The sequence below is a fragment of the Xenopus laevis genome, chromosome 6L (genome assembly GCF_017654675.1).
Source record: "Xenopus laevis strain J_2021 chromosome 6L, Xenopus_laevis_v10.1, whole genome shotgun sequence".
Taxonomy (NCBI): domain Eukaryota; kingdom Metazoa; phylum Chordata; class Amphibia; order Anura; family Pipidae; genus Xenopus; species Xenopus laevis.
Genome location: NC_054381.1, coordinates 20,751,879 through 20,765,864, shown reverse-complemented (window position 1 = coordinate 20,765,864; position 13,986 = coordinate 20,751,879). Strand labels below are relative to the sequence as shown.

The following is a 13,986-nucleotide window of genomic DNA, read 5'->3' as shown; positions in this document are numbered from 1 at the left end:
TGGATCAGCCCAATTTGCACTAGCAAGGGTGGCCAAATTAAGCCCAGACCTGCTCATTTAGCGACCTCACCAACTGAGCAGGTCTGTCTGTGCATGGCCAGCGTAAAAGAGAAAACAATCACTCAAAATCTTAAAGGGATACTGTCATGGGAAAACAATTTAAAAAAAAAAAAAAAAATGCATCCGTTAATAGTGCTGCTCCAGCAGAATTCTGCACTGAAATTCATTTCTCAAAAGAGCAATGAGATTTTTTTTATATTCAATTTTGAAATCTGACATGGGGCTAGAGATATTGTCAGTTTCCCAGCTGCCCCCAGTCATGTAACTTGTGCTCTGATAAACTTCAGCCACTCTTTACTGCAAGTTGGAGTAATGTCACCCCATCCCTTGCTGCCCCCCCCCCCAGCAGCCGGTATTAATTCAGTATTCGGCTGAATCATTTGCAAAAGATTCGGGGGTTCGTGCAAATCCAAAATAGTGGATTCGGTACATCCCTGTTTAAAATATTGAAGAGATGTACTGAACTTAAATCAATAACCCATTTACTGCTCAACATGGAAATGCAGTTATATTACAGCAAAACTGCGTCGTAGCCCAAACCACTCATTAAAGGTTGTTGTGTTTGATATTACAAGTCATGAAAACGCAAAGCGTAATTTATCTATGCATCACGCACAAACATGTATCCGGCTGTAAATCTCTCAACGACATAGATAATTATTCCTGTAATTAAAATTAGAGACAATTATCTACAAGAGCAGCTTCCATTACATTGCTAATCTACTTGGAAACATTCAATTACTGTATGTCTAATGCAGATGTAATAGACATGGTTATGGATCATAAAAAGCATGCCGTGAGAAAAACACCTCCTCTTACTTGTTAAAGTATATATTCCCGGTGAACTGGATCTCTTTACCTGCACTCAAGGACACTTACTTGCTCAAGGGATCATTCCCAGGCTGTAAATGTATGTTCAATCACAATCATGACAGACGAAGACCAGGGATAAGTAAAGTTCTGACACTTGTGTGATGTGAAACTGCAACTCTCAGAACCAGCCACATGTGTAAATAGGATGGGTGTATGGTAGTCTTTCAGTTCAAGCCCCCCTTGAAGGTTCAATCTTTGGCCAGCGCCCCCTTAGCGAATATCAAAGTTACATATATATATATATATATATATATATATAGGAGAACATTGGTGTCTGTCATTCAGCCATAGCACCAACAATATCAAGCATATTATATGTCCCTCCACCCATCCCCGAATCTCAAGCTACATGATCTTCCAGCTGGATATTCTTCCCAAAATTCACCCTAACTGTCCTTCAGACTGAATTCACCCGAGAGACCTGCAGCAAGGCTGGGTTGCGTTAGCCACAAAAAATGTTGGCATCTTGCGGGGGATTTCGGGTAGGATTTTCTAGTGCAGGTATAGATGCGGGTCGGGTTTACAGGTCTCATCTATATTTCTTATCTTATGCTATATTATCTATATTTTACTCCATTTAAAGATTTTTAAAAACTTTTTTCTGACCTCGTCCGCTTCTGATGATGTCACTTCCGATTTGCAGCAACAGCACTTCCTGTTTAATGGAGGTCAGCGGGTGACGGAACGGTTTGCAGAGAAGGCAGTTGCGGGTTGGGTATAGGATCAAAGCAGGTAAATATGTGGATTGCGGCCTGGGTCGAGGGTGTGGGTCCGGGTCTCAAAAATTGGAGCAGAACTATAGTTTACTCCACTCTGCTACTGCTCATTGAAAACACAGGGGGGAAGGTCTCAAAATTCGTGATCAAATGATGGGGTTTATTTATCAAAGAGTGACGTTAGAGATCCCCACAGTCTGTTAGAGTGAAATTCCGACGCTCTCCATTCATTTCTATCGGATTTTTTTAAAGGGTATTTATCAATTGGTGAAAGTTCATCCTTTGATAAATATGCTTTTAAAAATCCCATAGAAATGAATGGAGAGTGGCAGAATTTCACTTGACTGTGGCGATCTCTAACTTCGCTCTTTGATAAATATACCCCATTGAGAGGGGTAGCAGCTAGAGTGCTAAAACGCTCCTCACTTCCTTACAGTTGAACAGGATAAACCATTTTTATGTTTAAGGCAATGGTACCCAAGAGGAATATTGTGACCTCTGGTTTAGGATCTGCTTTCTCTGAATGCTTCTATAAGTACTGACTAATTACATGACCATATTAGTGTAAGAAATCATTTGCATCTATTGACAAGCAATTCTTCTTGCGCAGCAGGAGCAAAAGAAAACTCGGGCAGAGCAGTTCTGCTCCAATTTTTGAGACCCGGACCCACAGCCCTCGACCCAGGCCGCAATCCACATATTTACCTGCTTTGATCCTATACCCGACCCGCAACTGCCTTCTCCGCAAACCGACCTGTCACCCGCTGACCGCCATTAAACTGGAAGGATGGATTCAAGGATATGAAGCCTTTCAGCTTTCCATAGTGGGCGGTGCACAGATTATCTGAAAAACAAAGGAACTTCAAGCCCCAGAATCCATCACTTCACAAGGAAACAAGGTGGGGGGGGAGGAGTTGAATAACACTGCGAGCTTGTGGTTCACCTTGAAGTTATCTTTAAGTATATTATTCAATGGCTAATTCTAAGCAACTTTTCAATTGGTCTTCATTATTTATGTCTTAATTTTTTTTTATCATTTGCTCTTATGGTTTTTTCCAGTTTTCAAATGACCCCGTCTATAAACAAATGCTCTGTAAGGCTACAAATGTATTGTTATTGCTACTTTTTATTATTTATCTTTCTATTCAAGCCATCTCCTGTCTATATCCCAGTCTCTTTATATTCAAATCAATGCATGATGGGTAATTTGGACCCTAGCAACCAGATTGCTGAAATGGCAAACTGGAGAGCTGCTGACTAAAAAGCTAAATAACTCAAAAACTACAAATAACAAAAAACGAAAACCAATTGCAAATTGTCTCAGAATATCACTCTGTACAGTATACTAAAAGTTAACTCAAAGGTGAACAACCCCTTTAAGCGTGTTGGGAAATGGTTCATACGAGTCAGGATTAGACCAGCATGGATTCCTTTCAATCTGCTGGCTGTGTAAATAAAAATGACTTCATGCAGTGTTTATGCACCTTTTTTTTAAATATAAGCCCAACTGAATGAGCTCAGGTAAAAAAAAGGGGAGGTATATTTTCACTTGAAGCCCCTTATGTCCACATTTACAGTTTCCTATCACCAGAACAAAAGGTCAGGCCTACAAGTTATGGCCACGGATTAACCACGTACCTTTTTTCAGCTGAATGTAAAACTTCTTTCCCTTTTTGGTACCGTAACCGCTGTTAGTTGGGGAGCTGACTGTGCGCTGTGGGGACGTATTGAGGCCGGTGGGTGGTTTCCCTGCTGAATTGATACTTTGAGGTAGATGTGAGTAAGAGTCCAACGGATCGACCTGGCTGCTCTGTCTGGGCATTCTCTGTGCAGTGTGATCTGGGCCAGTGCTAGGGAAATTCCTGGAGTCCATGTACTGAGAGTCGTGTAGGTGCTGACTGGAGTAGTAACTGTTGTTTTCACTCTGAGATAATTGTTCATAGGGTTCTTTGTTCGCAGCTGGGACCACGTGGAACCAGATCACGGGTGAGCGCATGGCTTGGCGGAACATATTCTGCGCTCTAAGATAACAAAACGGGAAACAATCATTGGCAAATAAGTGCTGAAATAGAAATGATTGGACATAACAGATAGTAGAATTATTCGTAAGTATCATTAACTAGCTACAGCAACAGAAAATCCCAGCATTGTGCCGAAAGAGAGAAGTACAAACATTAAGCTCCACTGGAGAACCTGGTTGAGTGTTGGTCCCACAAGAGACTATAGAGTGGTCATACTTGTACAGCCTATAGCACTTCATTAACAACATAATCAACCTGCCCCTATATTCTCTTACCTTCAGCTGCCCAAATGGCACCAAACTCTGTTTAAAGAGGTTGTTCACCTTAAAACAACTTTAAGTATGATGAAGAAAGTGATATTCTGAGACAATTTGCAATTGGTTTTCATTTTTTACTATTTGTGGTTATTTAGCTATTTATTCAGCAGCTCTCCAGTTTGCAATTTCAGCCTTCTGGTTGCTAGGGTCCATATGACCTTAACGACCATTCACTGATTTGAATAAGAGACTGGAATATGAATAGGAGAGGCCTAAATTTAAAGAGGCGTAATAAAAAGTAGCAATAACAATAATTTAAAGCGCAATCTACATCTTTGGCTAAAAAAATTAGGGATGCACCGAATCCAGGATTCGGTTCAGTATTTGGTTCGGGATTTGGCCTTTTTAAGCAGGATTTGGATTCTGCTAAATCCTTCTGCATGGCCGAACCAAATCTGAATCCTAATTTGTATATGCAAATTAGGGGCAGGGAGGGAAATCGCATGACTTTTTGTCACAAAACAAGTAAGTAAAAAATGTTTTCCCCTTCCCACCCCCAATTTGCATATGCAAATTAGGATTCGGATTCTGTTCAGTATTCGGCCGAATCTTTAGCAAAGGATTCGGGGGTTCGGCAGAATTGAAAATAGTGGATTCGGTGCATACCCCAAAAAAAAAACTTACAACATTGGTTACTTCTTTAGTGACTTTATGATACCATTCCAAGCCATACTGCTTCATCAACAGATTATAACAGAACAGGAGGGCTATGGAAGGTGAAAGTAGAAATTGTGGCAAGGTTGACAATGAGATGAGGCAAGTCAGTACCACTTTCACAGAGATGGAGGGGGGGATAAATACAAATAAAGCGTTTATTATGTCCATTAGAGAAAGTCAAAAGGAGAAAAGGAAGGTGTAAGAGCTAAAGAAAAATAGATGCATCCTATTCAAATGTAGGGAACGTTATTCCCATTTGTTTCCCTCCTATAGACCTGAGGTCAGCTAACAGCCTATGGGTGTGTATAAAGGTAGGAATTCGCATTTCATACAAGCTATAAATGAAGTGGAGTGCATTCAGCCTATGATAGGGTTGTTTACTGTGCTTAATAACTCGCTTGAGAAAACTCAAGAGTTTAAGAGCTCTGTAGTGCACTAGGAAACCCTATTATGTTGGACTATAAAACGCTATGGCCACATTTAACCAATATGTTTCCCCCCTGGGGTGCGAGACTGTAAGGTGTCTAAGACCTAACACGTTTGTCAGGGTGTCCCCCGGGCCTCGTCGCCCGCATATTAACATGTGTTATTCATTCATCACAGGGGAAGCCGCGAGTTCTGCCAGTGGTTTTATACCATAAATGCTCTTCCGAGTGCATAAAGCCAATCGTTTTATTTGCATACTTTATTTCACTACAAAAGAAGGAGCAATGAGAGGACTTTGGGGATCGTCTGCGCGGCAAGCTCGGAGTTAGCATCTGTTGAAATCTCCGGGATTTTAACCAGGTGGGGATAGGATTTGTAGATTCTAATAAAGAAATATTGATCTTAAAGTTTCAAAACACATCAGTTAATAGTGCTGCTCCAGCAGACTTCTGCACTGAAATCCATTTTTCTAACAAACAGATTTTTTTTTATATTTAATTTTGAAATCTGACATGGGGCTAGACATATTGTCAGTTTCCCAGCTGCCTTCAGTCATGTGACTTGTGCTCTGATAAACTTCAGTCACTCTTTACTGCTGTACTGCAAGTTGGAGTGATATCACCCCCCCCCCAGCAGCATAACAGAATATTGGGAAGGTAACCAGATAACAGCTCCCTAACTCTGACAAAGGGCTGGGAGCATGTCTGAAATGTTGTGTCTGTAAAAGATCATAAAGCCTTGTCTTAAATAAAGGCTTTTTACATTTTGGAAATATTGCACGGTGCTGTGTCATAAATTGGAGTTTCAAAAAGCCGGTTGGAGAGTGGACCACTGGACACGTGCACCGCCTCATAGAAAAGAGGTGGAAAAGCATTGAGTGCTGACTAAAAAACTACTATTGAACAGCTCCCTAACACAAGATAACAGCTGCCTGGTAGATCTAAGAACAGCACTCAATAGTAATAATCCAGTTCCCACTGCCACATATTTAGTTACATTGAGTAGGAGAAACAACAGCCTGCCAGAAAGCAGTTCCATCCTAAAGTGCTGGCTCTTTCTAAAAGCACATGACCAGGTGAAATGACCTGAGATGCACCTACACACCAATATTACAGCTGAAGTTGAACTGAAGAAGCTGCTCGGATGAGTAGTGAAACGTCTTTAATGATTATTCAGCAAGTCCAGTTGTTTTAGATTTAGCTACACTAGATAGTATGGGGCATATTTATTATAAAATGAAAAACGGTGTAAAAAGCTGCGTAAAATAACTTTTATTTAACGTCATGCAAACCCCAGATTTGACGCTGTAATTTTACATTGCTTCCGGGGGAAGTCACAAACATGAAAAAAACGTGTAAAAATGTTGCCCGTTTTTTTTTTTTCAGGGCAAAGCCTGTTGATGTGCGGGTATATTATGCCGCCATATTTTACAACACATAATAAATCTGCCCATATATTTAAGTTCTTACCTTACCCCAGGGTATTGCTGGGTCTAATCTTGCCCTGTGCATGTTCCAAGGTAAGACTGCTGGTCTGTACGATGGATTGGCAAACTGTGAATAATAAAGCTGACACTGGCCCTTTTGTGTTGTATTTTTAGGATACAGCAATGTCTCACTTGGATAGTTTATGAATTATCTGGCAATAGCTGGTGTGAATATGTAAGGAAAGTACTTGATAAATGAGATGAGCTTTAGCCTTCTGGGTACATGTAGCCATCACAGAGCACTGCAGGATTTAGTGCCGTATATTTCTGCCTGTGCACAGGGAATATCTTGTTGAGGCAAAGGAGTGAAAATGGATATAAAATCCAGCCCCGCTATACACGGAATGAAAGCAGAACTCGGGAGAATGTATTCGATTATCATGCTGGGCTGTAAAAACAACCTCAAAACTTACCCCCGCTGTTTGCGGATTGTTGCAATGAATGTGCAATAAAAACAGAACCATTTTCTTTATCTCCCGGCGCTTTCACTGAACAGACTAAAGCTAAATTGCTGGCTCCCAAAAGGAACATGGCGATCTGTAAACAAGAAGCACTGTTGTCTAGACAAGTGGCTCCAGAGTCCATCTGCAGTCGCAGGTGCTTCATCTCGAGGGGTCACAGGATCATACGGATTTGTTGTATTAAAACGGGTTAAAAATTTGGATTTGTGGTGCAGGAAGCAATGCCATAAAACACGCATAGTAACCCATAGCAACCAATCAGTGTCTAACGTTCAAAAAGCAGATCTATAGTCGCTCATGCTGTTTGGTTGCTACGGGTTCCCAGAACAGGAGCAAAGTTACTGCATTACTTATATACAGGTATGCGATAAATTCTCCAGAAAACTCTGAATTACAGGAAGTCTACCTCCCATAGATATTATCCAAATATTTAAAAATGATGTAACAATAATAATTAAAAGTTATTCTCTTTTCTCTGTAATAATAACAATAATAATAATAATAATAACAGTAGCTTGTACTTGATCCCAACTAATATATAAGTAATCCTTATTGGAAGCATAACCAGCCTATTGGGTTTATTTAATCTTTACATGATTTTCTAGTAGACTTAAGGTATGCAGATCCAAAATACGGAAAGATCCCCAGGTCCTGAGAATTCTGGATTACAGGCCCCATACTTGTACCTTGTACTTGATCCCAACAGATATAATTAATCCTTATTGGAAGCAAATCTAGTTTATTGGGTTTTTTTAACGTTTACATGATTTTCGAGTAGACAATCCAAATTACGGAAAAATCTCTTAAACAGAAAACCCCAGGTCACAAGCATTCTGGATAACAGGTTCTTTACCTGTACTTCAACATCATATATGTCATACTGTAGAACACTGGACATTTGCAAATGGTGCAGGTGTAGAATCTATTATCCAGAAAACTTGGGACCTGAGGTTTTCTAGATAAGGAATATTTCCATAATTCTCAATACCTAAAGCCTGCTTAAAATCATTTAAACATTAAATAAAGCCAGTAGGATTGATTTGCCACCAATATGTATTCATGCTGCTTAGTTACTATCAAGTACAAGATCCTGTTTAATTATTATAGAGATAAAGGAAATAATTTTTCTAAGTTAGAATTATTTGCTTAAAATGGACTTTATGTGAAATGGCCTTGCTGTGATTCAAAGCGCTCTGCGTATTGGGTTTCCAAAAAACTGTATTTCCAGTCCATGGGCACTTATCACTGTAAACATTGGGAATTGATGGGTCAACCATTGTAGGCTGAGATTGGGGATCCCTGGTTTAGACTATAGAACATTAAAGGAGACATATAGGATAAATGAAAAAAACACTAATTTTGTAGGCAATTATAAGTCATATATGTTGCTGTTATCACATTGTGCTAAAAATGAATAGTTTAATTAATCGCCCCTTTATTGGAGCTCCCTATAGATGTTCACTGGTCCCTGTTTCAAATGAGGGGTGGGCGTGTCCCTGCCAGAAGCATAGTAGGAGGGGGACAGCCAATCACAGCCCTGCAGTCACACAAGCACAGTCAGGCTTCAGTTCCCTATCAGGTCCTGCTAGCTGCTGATTGGTTCCCGTCCTACAGTGCAGTGAGATGAGTTCCACCGGCTCCCCTGCACAGCCTGGGAATTCAGGGAGCAGGAAGTGGAAGAGAAGGGAGGGACTATTAGGATTTTTGCAGAAATATTCAATAAATCAATTCTTCTATATCTAAATGAGTATAATGCACTGGTACATTTTTATTTTTTACACAAAATGTCTCCTTTAACAATCAACTGGTAACTCAGGATGATGCTGAACTCTCAGACATCCATTATAATCTGGAGCCTTGTGAGATTGCTTATATAGTTCATAGCACCTTGGAGAAAGATACGTTGTTAGGCGGTAAGATCAATGTTTTTATCCTCAAAATACCTTCCGTTATTGCAAGTTTTGTAGAACAAACCCAAATTAAGCACAGAAAGAAGGAGGTGTTTAGAAAGCTGATTGGAGGAAATTTGGGGCATTTCTGGGTACAATTGGGCATGGCCTGGGCAGAATGCTACCTTTATGCCCTTCACTTTAAAGGAGCACCACGAAACCTTGACATAAAGCACAGAGAGGAAATCAGTAGTAACATGTGGCCTTAGAAATCACAGAGTGATAAAAACTATTTATGTTAAAGGATCTGCATCCAGCACTTACTGTTCAAATCTTCTGTTCCGCAGGTCGCCATTGTTAATTCGGACGATACAGTCGTTCTCATGGAAAAGGTTTTCTCGTTCTGCTTTGCCGCCTTTCTCCAATCGCTTCACTAATAATCCCAGGGTTCTGCAAGATTAACAGCAAAGAGGCTTTAATATGTTCTTTTGTTTGTTTTTTTTACTATAACCAGTAAAAAGAGAATATTGAGGGGGGAGGACTACAAAGCTGTGTACAAAAAAAATGTGCTAGGAAACATTGAGTTCCATGAAGAGGTTCCAAAGCTTTTGAATGGCTGACGACTAGGCCAGTGATCCCCAACCAGTGGCTCAGAAGCAACATGTTGCTCCCCAACCCCTTTGGATGTTGCTCCCAGTGGCCTCAAATCAGATGCTAATTTTTAAATTCCAGGCTTGGAGGCGAGTTTTGGTTGAATAAAAACCAGATGTACTGCCAAACAGAGTCTCCTGTAGGCTGCCAGTCCACATAGACACTAGCAAATAGCCAATCACAGCCCTTATTTGGCACCCCCAGGAACTTTTTGCAAGACTATGTTACTCTCCATTTAAATGTGGTTCACGAGTAAACAAAGTTGATACCCCTGGACTAGGCTACGGGCCATGTTGCTGCAAATATTTTTTTTACATAATTAGAGGGAAAAAAATATTTTAATGGCTCCCGATATCAGTATCTATCAATGCCTTAGCATTCTTTGCACTGGTGGTTCTGACTCTTCAAACAAAGCAGCAGTCAGCTGATGTGAGGACTTTGGAAGGCATTATGGGAACTGGAGTTTGGCTAGAGGAGAGGAAAAGTTTCAAGGACCAGAAGCAGCAGTGCTGAAACGGACAAAGGCATATTTGTTTCCAATTGCAATTGATAACTATAAAGCCACTGAAAATGTGTAATTGTATGGACCCTTTAGAAGGACATTTTCTTTTATTATGCATGGAGAATGGTTTGAAGCCTGTCAATCACAACAGATACATCAGTTGATTCAGGATTGGGCATGTTGTAAAATTGTATCTGCCAGTGTATGGTGCATCTGCAGATGATAAAGTAAAGAGAACTGGGAGCATCGCCCCCACGCTCATTCCAGACTGGGATAACAGGAGAACAATATCTGACCCTTAGTATAAATCCCGCTGAGTAAAAAAAAAAAAAAAAGAGCATTACCAAAACGTTCTAACAACAACAGCCGTCACTTGTGGTTTAACACAACAGTTGCTTTTTTACGCGCATTCACCGCAATTGTTTCTTTTCAACGATAATTTTTCCTCGGTTGAAACCAAAACACCCAAGTAAATCCCGGCAGAACTGAGAATGCCAGTTATATTAATCCCAGCTGTAGGCAGAAGAAGCAGAACATAAATAAGGGCTTAATTTGAAAGATAAAACTTCCACGCGGTGAATCTGCCACGAGAGCGATCCGTTCAGCAAAACAAACCCGTTCACATTCATATTTTCTGGCGGTGGGAGCAGCAGACATAATATTCGGAGAAGCGCGGCTAATTAAAGCAACGTGGTGCAGTTGGGAGAATTATCACAGAGGAAAGTAATAGGGAGAATATAATTGCTGCAATACGAACAGAAGTGGCGATAAAACACTTGCTACAATGCCAGGCAGCAGCCGTTTATTTATGATCCATCTTTTCTTCTCACCAATAGGTTTTTCCTTAAACAGTTACAGCTTGGGAACAACCAGTAAGAATTGTCTTGTTCTTTCACGCCAGGTTGGTCAATAAAGGGCTAATGCAGCCTCTGAAGGGGTTAAGCTGGCCAATATACAGAGGTGTCAGTTTAGCTCCTCCAGACCAAAATGTATGGGAACTGCCCAAACAACATAGAAAATCTCTTTGGAAGAGGATTGGCCTGATTTGCCAATTTGCAATATATGGCAGTTTGCATTACATGACAGTTTGCATTCTATGACATCAGTCATCAATTCCCTGGGTCTTTTGTGACTGCCCACGGAGACAAAACGACCCCAAAGCGGGATCAGTGACCACTTCTTGGGGATGGATGGGAGCCTAACCTTGCAGAAGAATGTTTTAGTTTGGAAAAGTTCTCATTATCTGTGCTTGTATGGAGGACTTGCTTTTTTCTAATGCCTGTGACTGTAACCATCAATTTTCCTTTTGGTTTTAGTGGTGAAGAAGTATTGCTATAATCGTAATAACACCATTGGTGATCAGTAAATCTGTTCCATTTCGGATTTGCCGAAAAATGAGTGAAACAGAATGAAGCCAAAGGGCATTTTTATTTGCAGTGACCTATTTTGCAGCAATTTTTTGAGTGCACAATATATTGGAATATATGGACGTTTTCTATGGGGAAAAGAGTCTTGCTCATCACTAAAAACTTTTTTTTTTAATTTAGAATGTAAGCTCTACAGGCAGAGGCCTGCGTCATCTTGTCTCAATTTGTTATTGTACTTTGTCTTTATTAGAATTTATTATTGTAATGACCACACTGGTGCTATTTATTTATTGTTCTGTTGTACTGTGCTGCATACTTAAGTAGCTCTGTTTAAATAAAAATATACAGGTATAGAACCTGTTATCCAGAATGCTTGTGATCTAGGCTTTTCCATATAACAGATATTTCTGTAATTTGGATCTTCTTACCTTAAGTCAACTAGAAAATAATTTTAACATTAAGCCCAATCGGCTGGTTTTGCTTCCAACAAGGATTAATTATATCTTAGTTGGGATCAAGTACAAGCTACTGTTTAATTATTACAAGTATGGGACCTTTTATCCAGAATGCTTGGGACCTGGGGTTTCGAGATTATGGATCTTTCCATAATTTGGATCTTCATACCTTAAGTCTACTAGAAAATCATTTAAATATTAAATAAACCCAATAGGCTGGTTTTGCTTCCAATAAGGATTAATTATATCTTAGTTGGGATCAAGTACAAGCTACCGTTTTATTATTACAGAGAAAAAGAAAATCATTTTTAAAAATGTGGATTATTTGGATAGAAAAGGAGTCTGTGGGAGACGGCTTTTCTGTAATTCAGAGCTTTCTGGATAACAGAGTCGATGGGAGGTGACCTTCCTGTGATTTGGCACTTTCTGGGTTTCCAGAATTAATGAATAAATGATGAGGATCCCTGCAACACATAAAACTTCCCTAATCCCCAGTGCCCAGATTTAGATGATCAATAGACTAGGGATGCACTGAACTATTTTGGATTTGGCCGAACCCCGGTATCCTTCGCGAAAGATTTGGCCGAATACCGAACCAAATCCGAATTTGCATATGCAAATTAGGGGTGGGAAGGGGAAAACATTGTTTACTTCCTTGTTTGCATATGCAAATTAGGATTCGGATTCGGTTCAGCCAGGCAGAAGGATTTGGCCAAATCCGAATCCTGCTGAGAAGGCCGAATCCCGAACCGAATCCTGGATTTGGTGCATCCCTATAATAGATGTGTCCATTCCTCACTATATTGCCAGTACTTTCCAGCATAGGATAGACTTTGTCCAGAACGTAAGCCATTCATGTGCTTTATATCTAAAAATGATGCAATAACCCCCACTCACCTCCCTTATGACACAAAATAAATAGAGTATACAGTATTCTCAAAGCCCCCCTTAAAGCAAATTTGCAATATTCTATAGTTGAAGATTATTTTGTTATGTGTAAAGTCCTATTGATTCATGTAATTCTGCTCTGAAACAGGAGCAATATGGGTGGAATTAACCAAAAGTCAAGGAGTGTATGAGTGTACCAATCTCCTGCATGGAAAAGGCACCAACACTTCCTACTAGGGATGCACCGAATCCAGGATTCTGTTCGGGATTTAGGCCTTTTTCAGCAGGATTTTGATTCAGCTGAATCCTTGTGCCTGGTCAACCAAATTCGAATCCTAATTCGCATATGCAAATTAGGAGCAGGAAGGAAAATCAAGCGACTTTTCGTCACAAAACAAGGAAGTTAAAAAAATGTTCCCGCTTTTTTTCCTTTCCCGCCCCTAATTTGCATATGCATATGCAAATAAGGATTCGGCTGAAACGTTCACAAAGGATTCAGCAGAATCCTAAATAGTGGATTCGGTGCATCCCTACTAACAACGCTTGGATCCCAGATGTGCTGAACAAAACCCAGATGGGCTGTTTCTCAGATAGAGCTCCCCAGACCTCAGGAAGGCGTTAATGTTATTAAAGACAAATGTGAAAATCGTCGCCCGCAGGACCGGTTCCCATCGGCAATGATTTCTTCCTTAAACTGCATGGAAAGGATTGATGTCCGCTTGTAACTCCTCGAAAGTATTGTAAAAGCCACAGTCGGGAAAGCTTTCTTTCATAATCCATCGGAAATCACAAAGAAAGTGAAAAATCAATCAGAAGTTAATAGAAAAAGCATGAAAGAAATCAATCCACAGGAGCGGCGGGCAACAGGGAGGCAAGGAAACAAAGATCTTCTCACCTTCCAAAAGAAGGGAAAATTGACAGCAAGTTGTCATTAAATTAGGGCTTCACCTGTCAGATCTGACAAATCTACATCTATTGCACAAGACAAAACACAGAGATGTCCCGTGGGCACTTTTTATAATCACTAGCAAAGGTTTTATTTTATTGCAGTACAAAGATGGTCAGCAGCAACCTTGAGTCTTTATTTCGAGTGAGGATTTAATTAAAATGGAGTCTATGGGAGACGGCCTACCTACAATCTGGAGCTTTCTGCATAACCGGTTTCCGAATAACGGATCCCATACATGGAGTACACAGTCTCAAAAAAATCAAAACAA

At 40.2% G+C, this 13,986-nt stretch overlaps 1 protein-coding gene across 10 annotated transcripts in view; it reads right to left on the bottom strand.

The window, feature by feature from the left end:
• Positions 1 to 13,986, bottom strand: part of pard3.L (par-3 family cell polarity regulator L homeolog) — a 417,717-nt gene that overhangs the window by 225,913 nt on the left and 177,818 nt on the right. For all 10 annotated transcript variants that reach the window (XM_018267171.2, XM_018267175.2, XM_018267173.2 and 7 more), the window contains 2 exons: positions 9,231 to 9,356; positions 3,288 to 3,670 (listed from right to left, as the gene is read on the bottom strand). In XM_018267171.2, the coding sequence (XP_018122660.1) occupies positions 3,288 to 3,670; positions 9,231 to 9,356 (509 nt within the window). The remainder of the gene's footprint in view (positions 1 to 3,287; positions 3,671 to 9,230; positions 9,357 to 13,986) is intronic.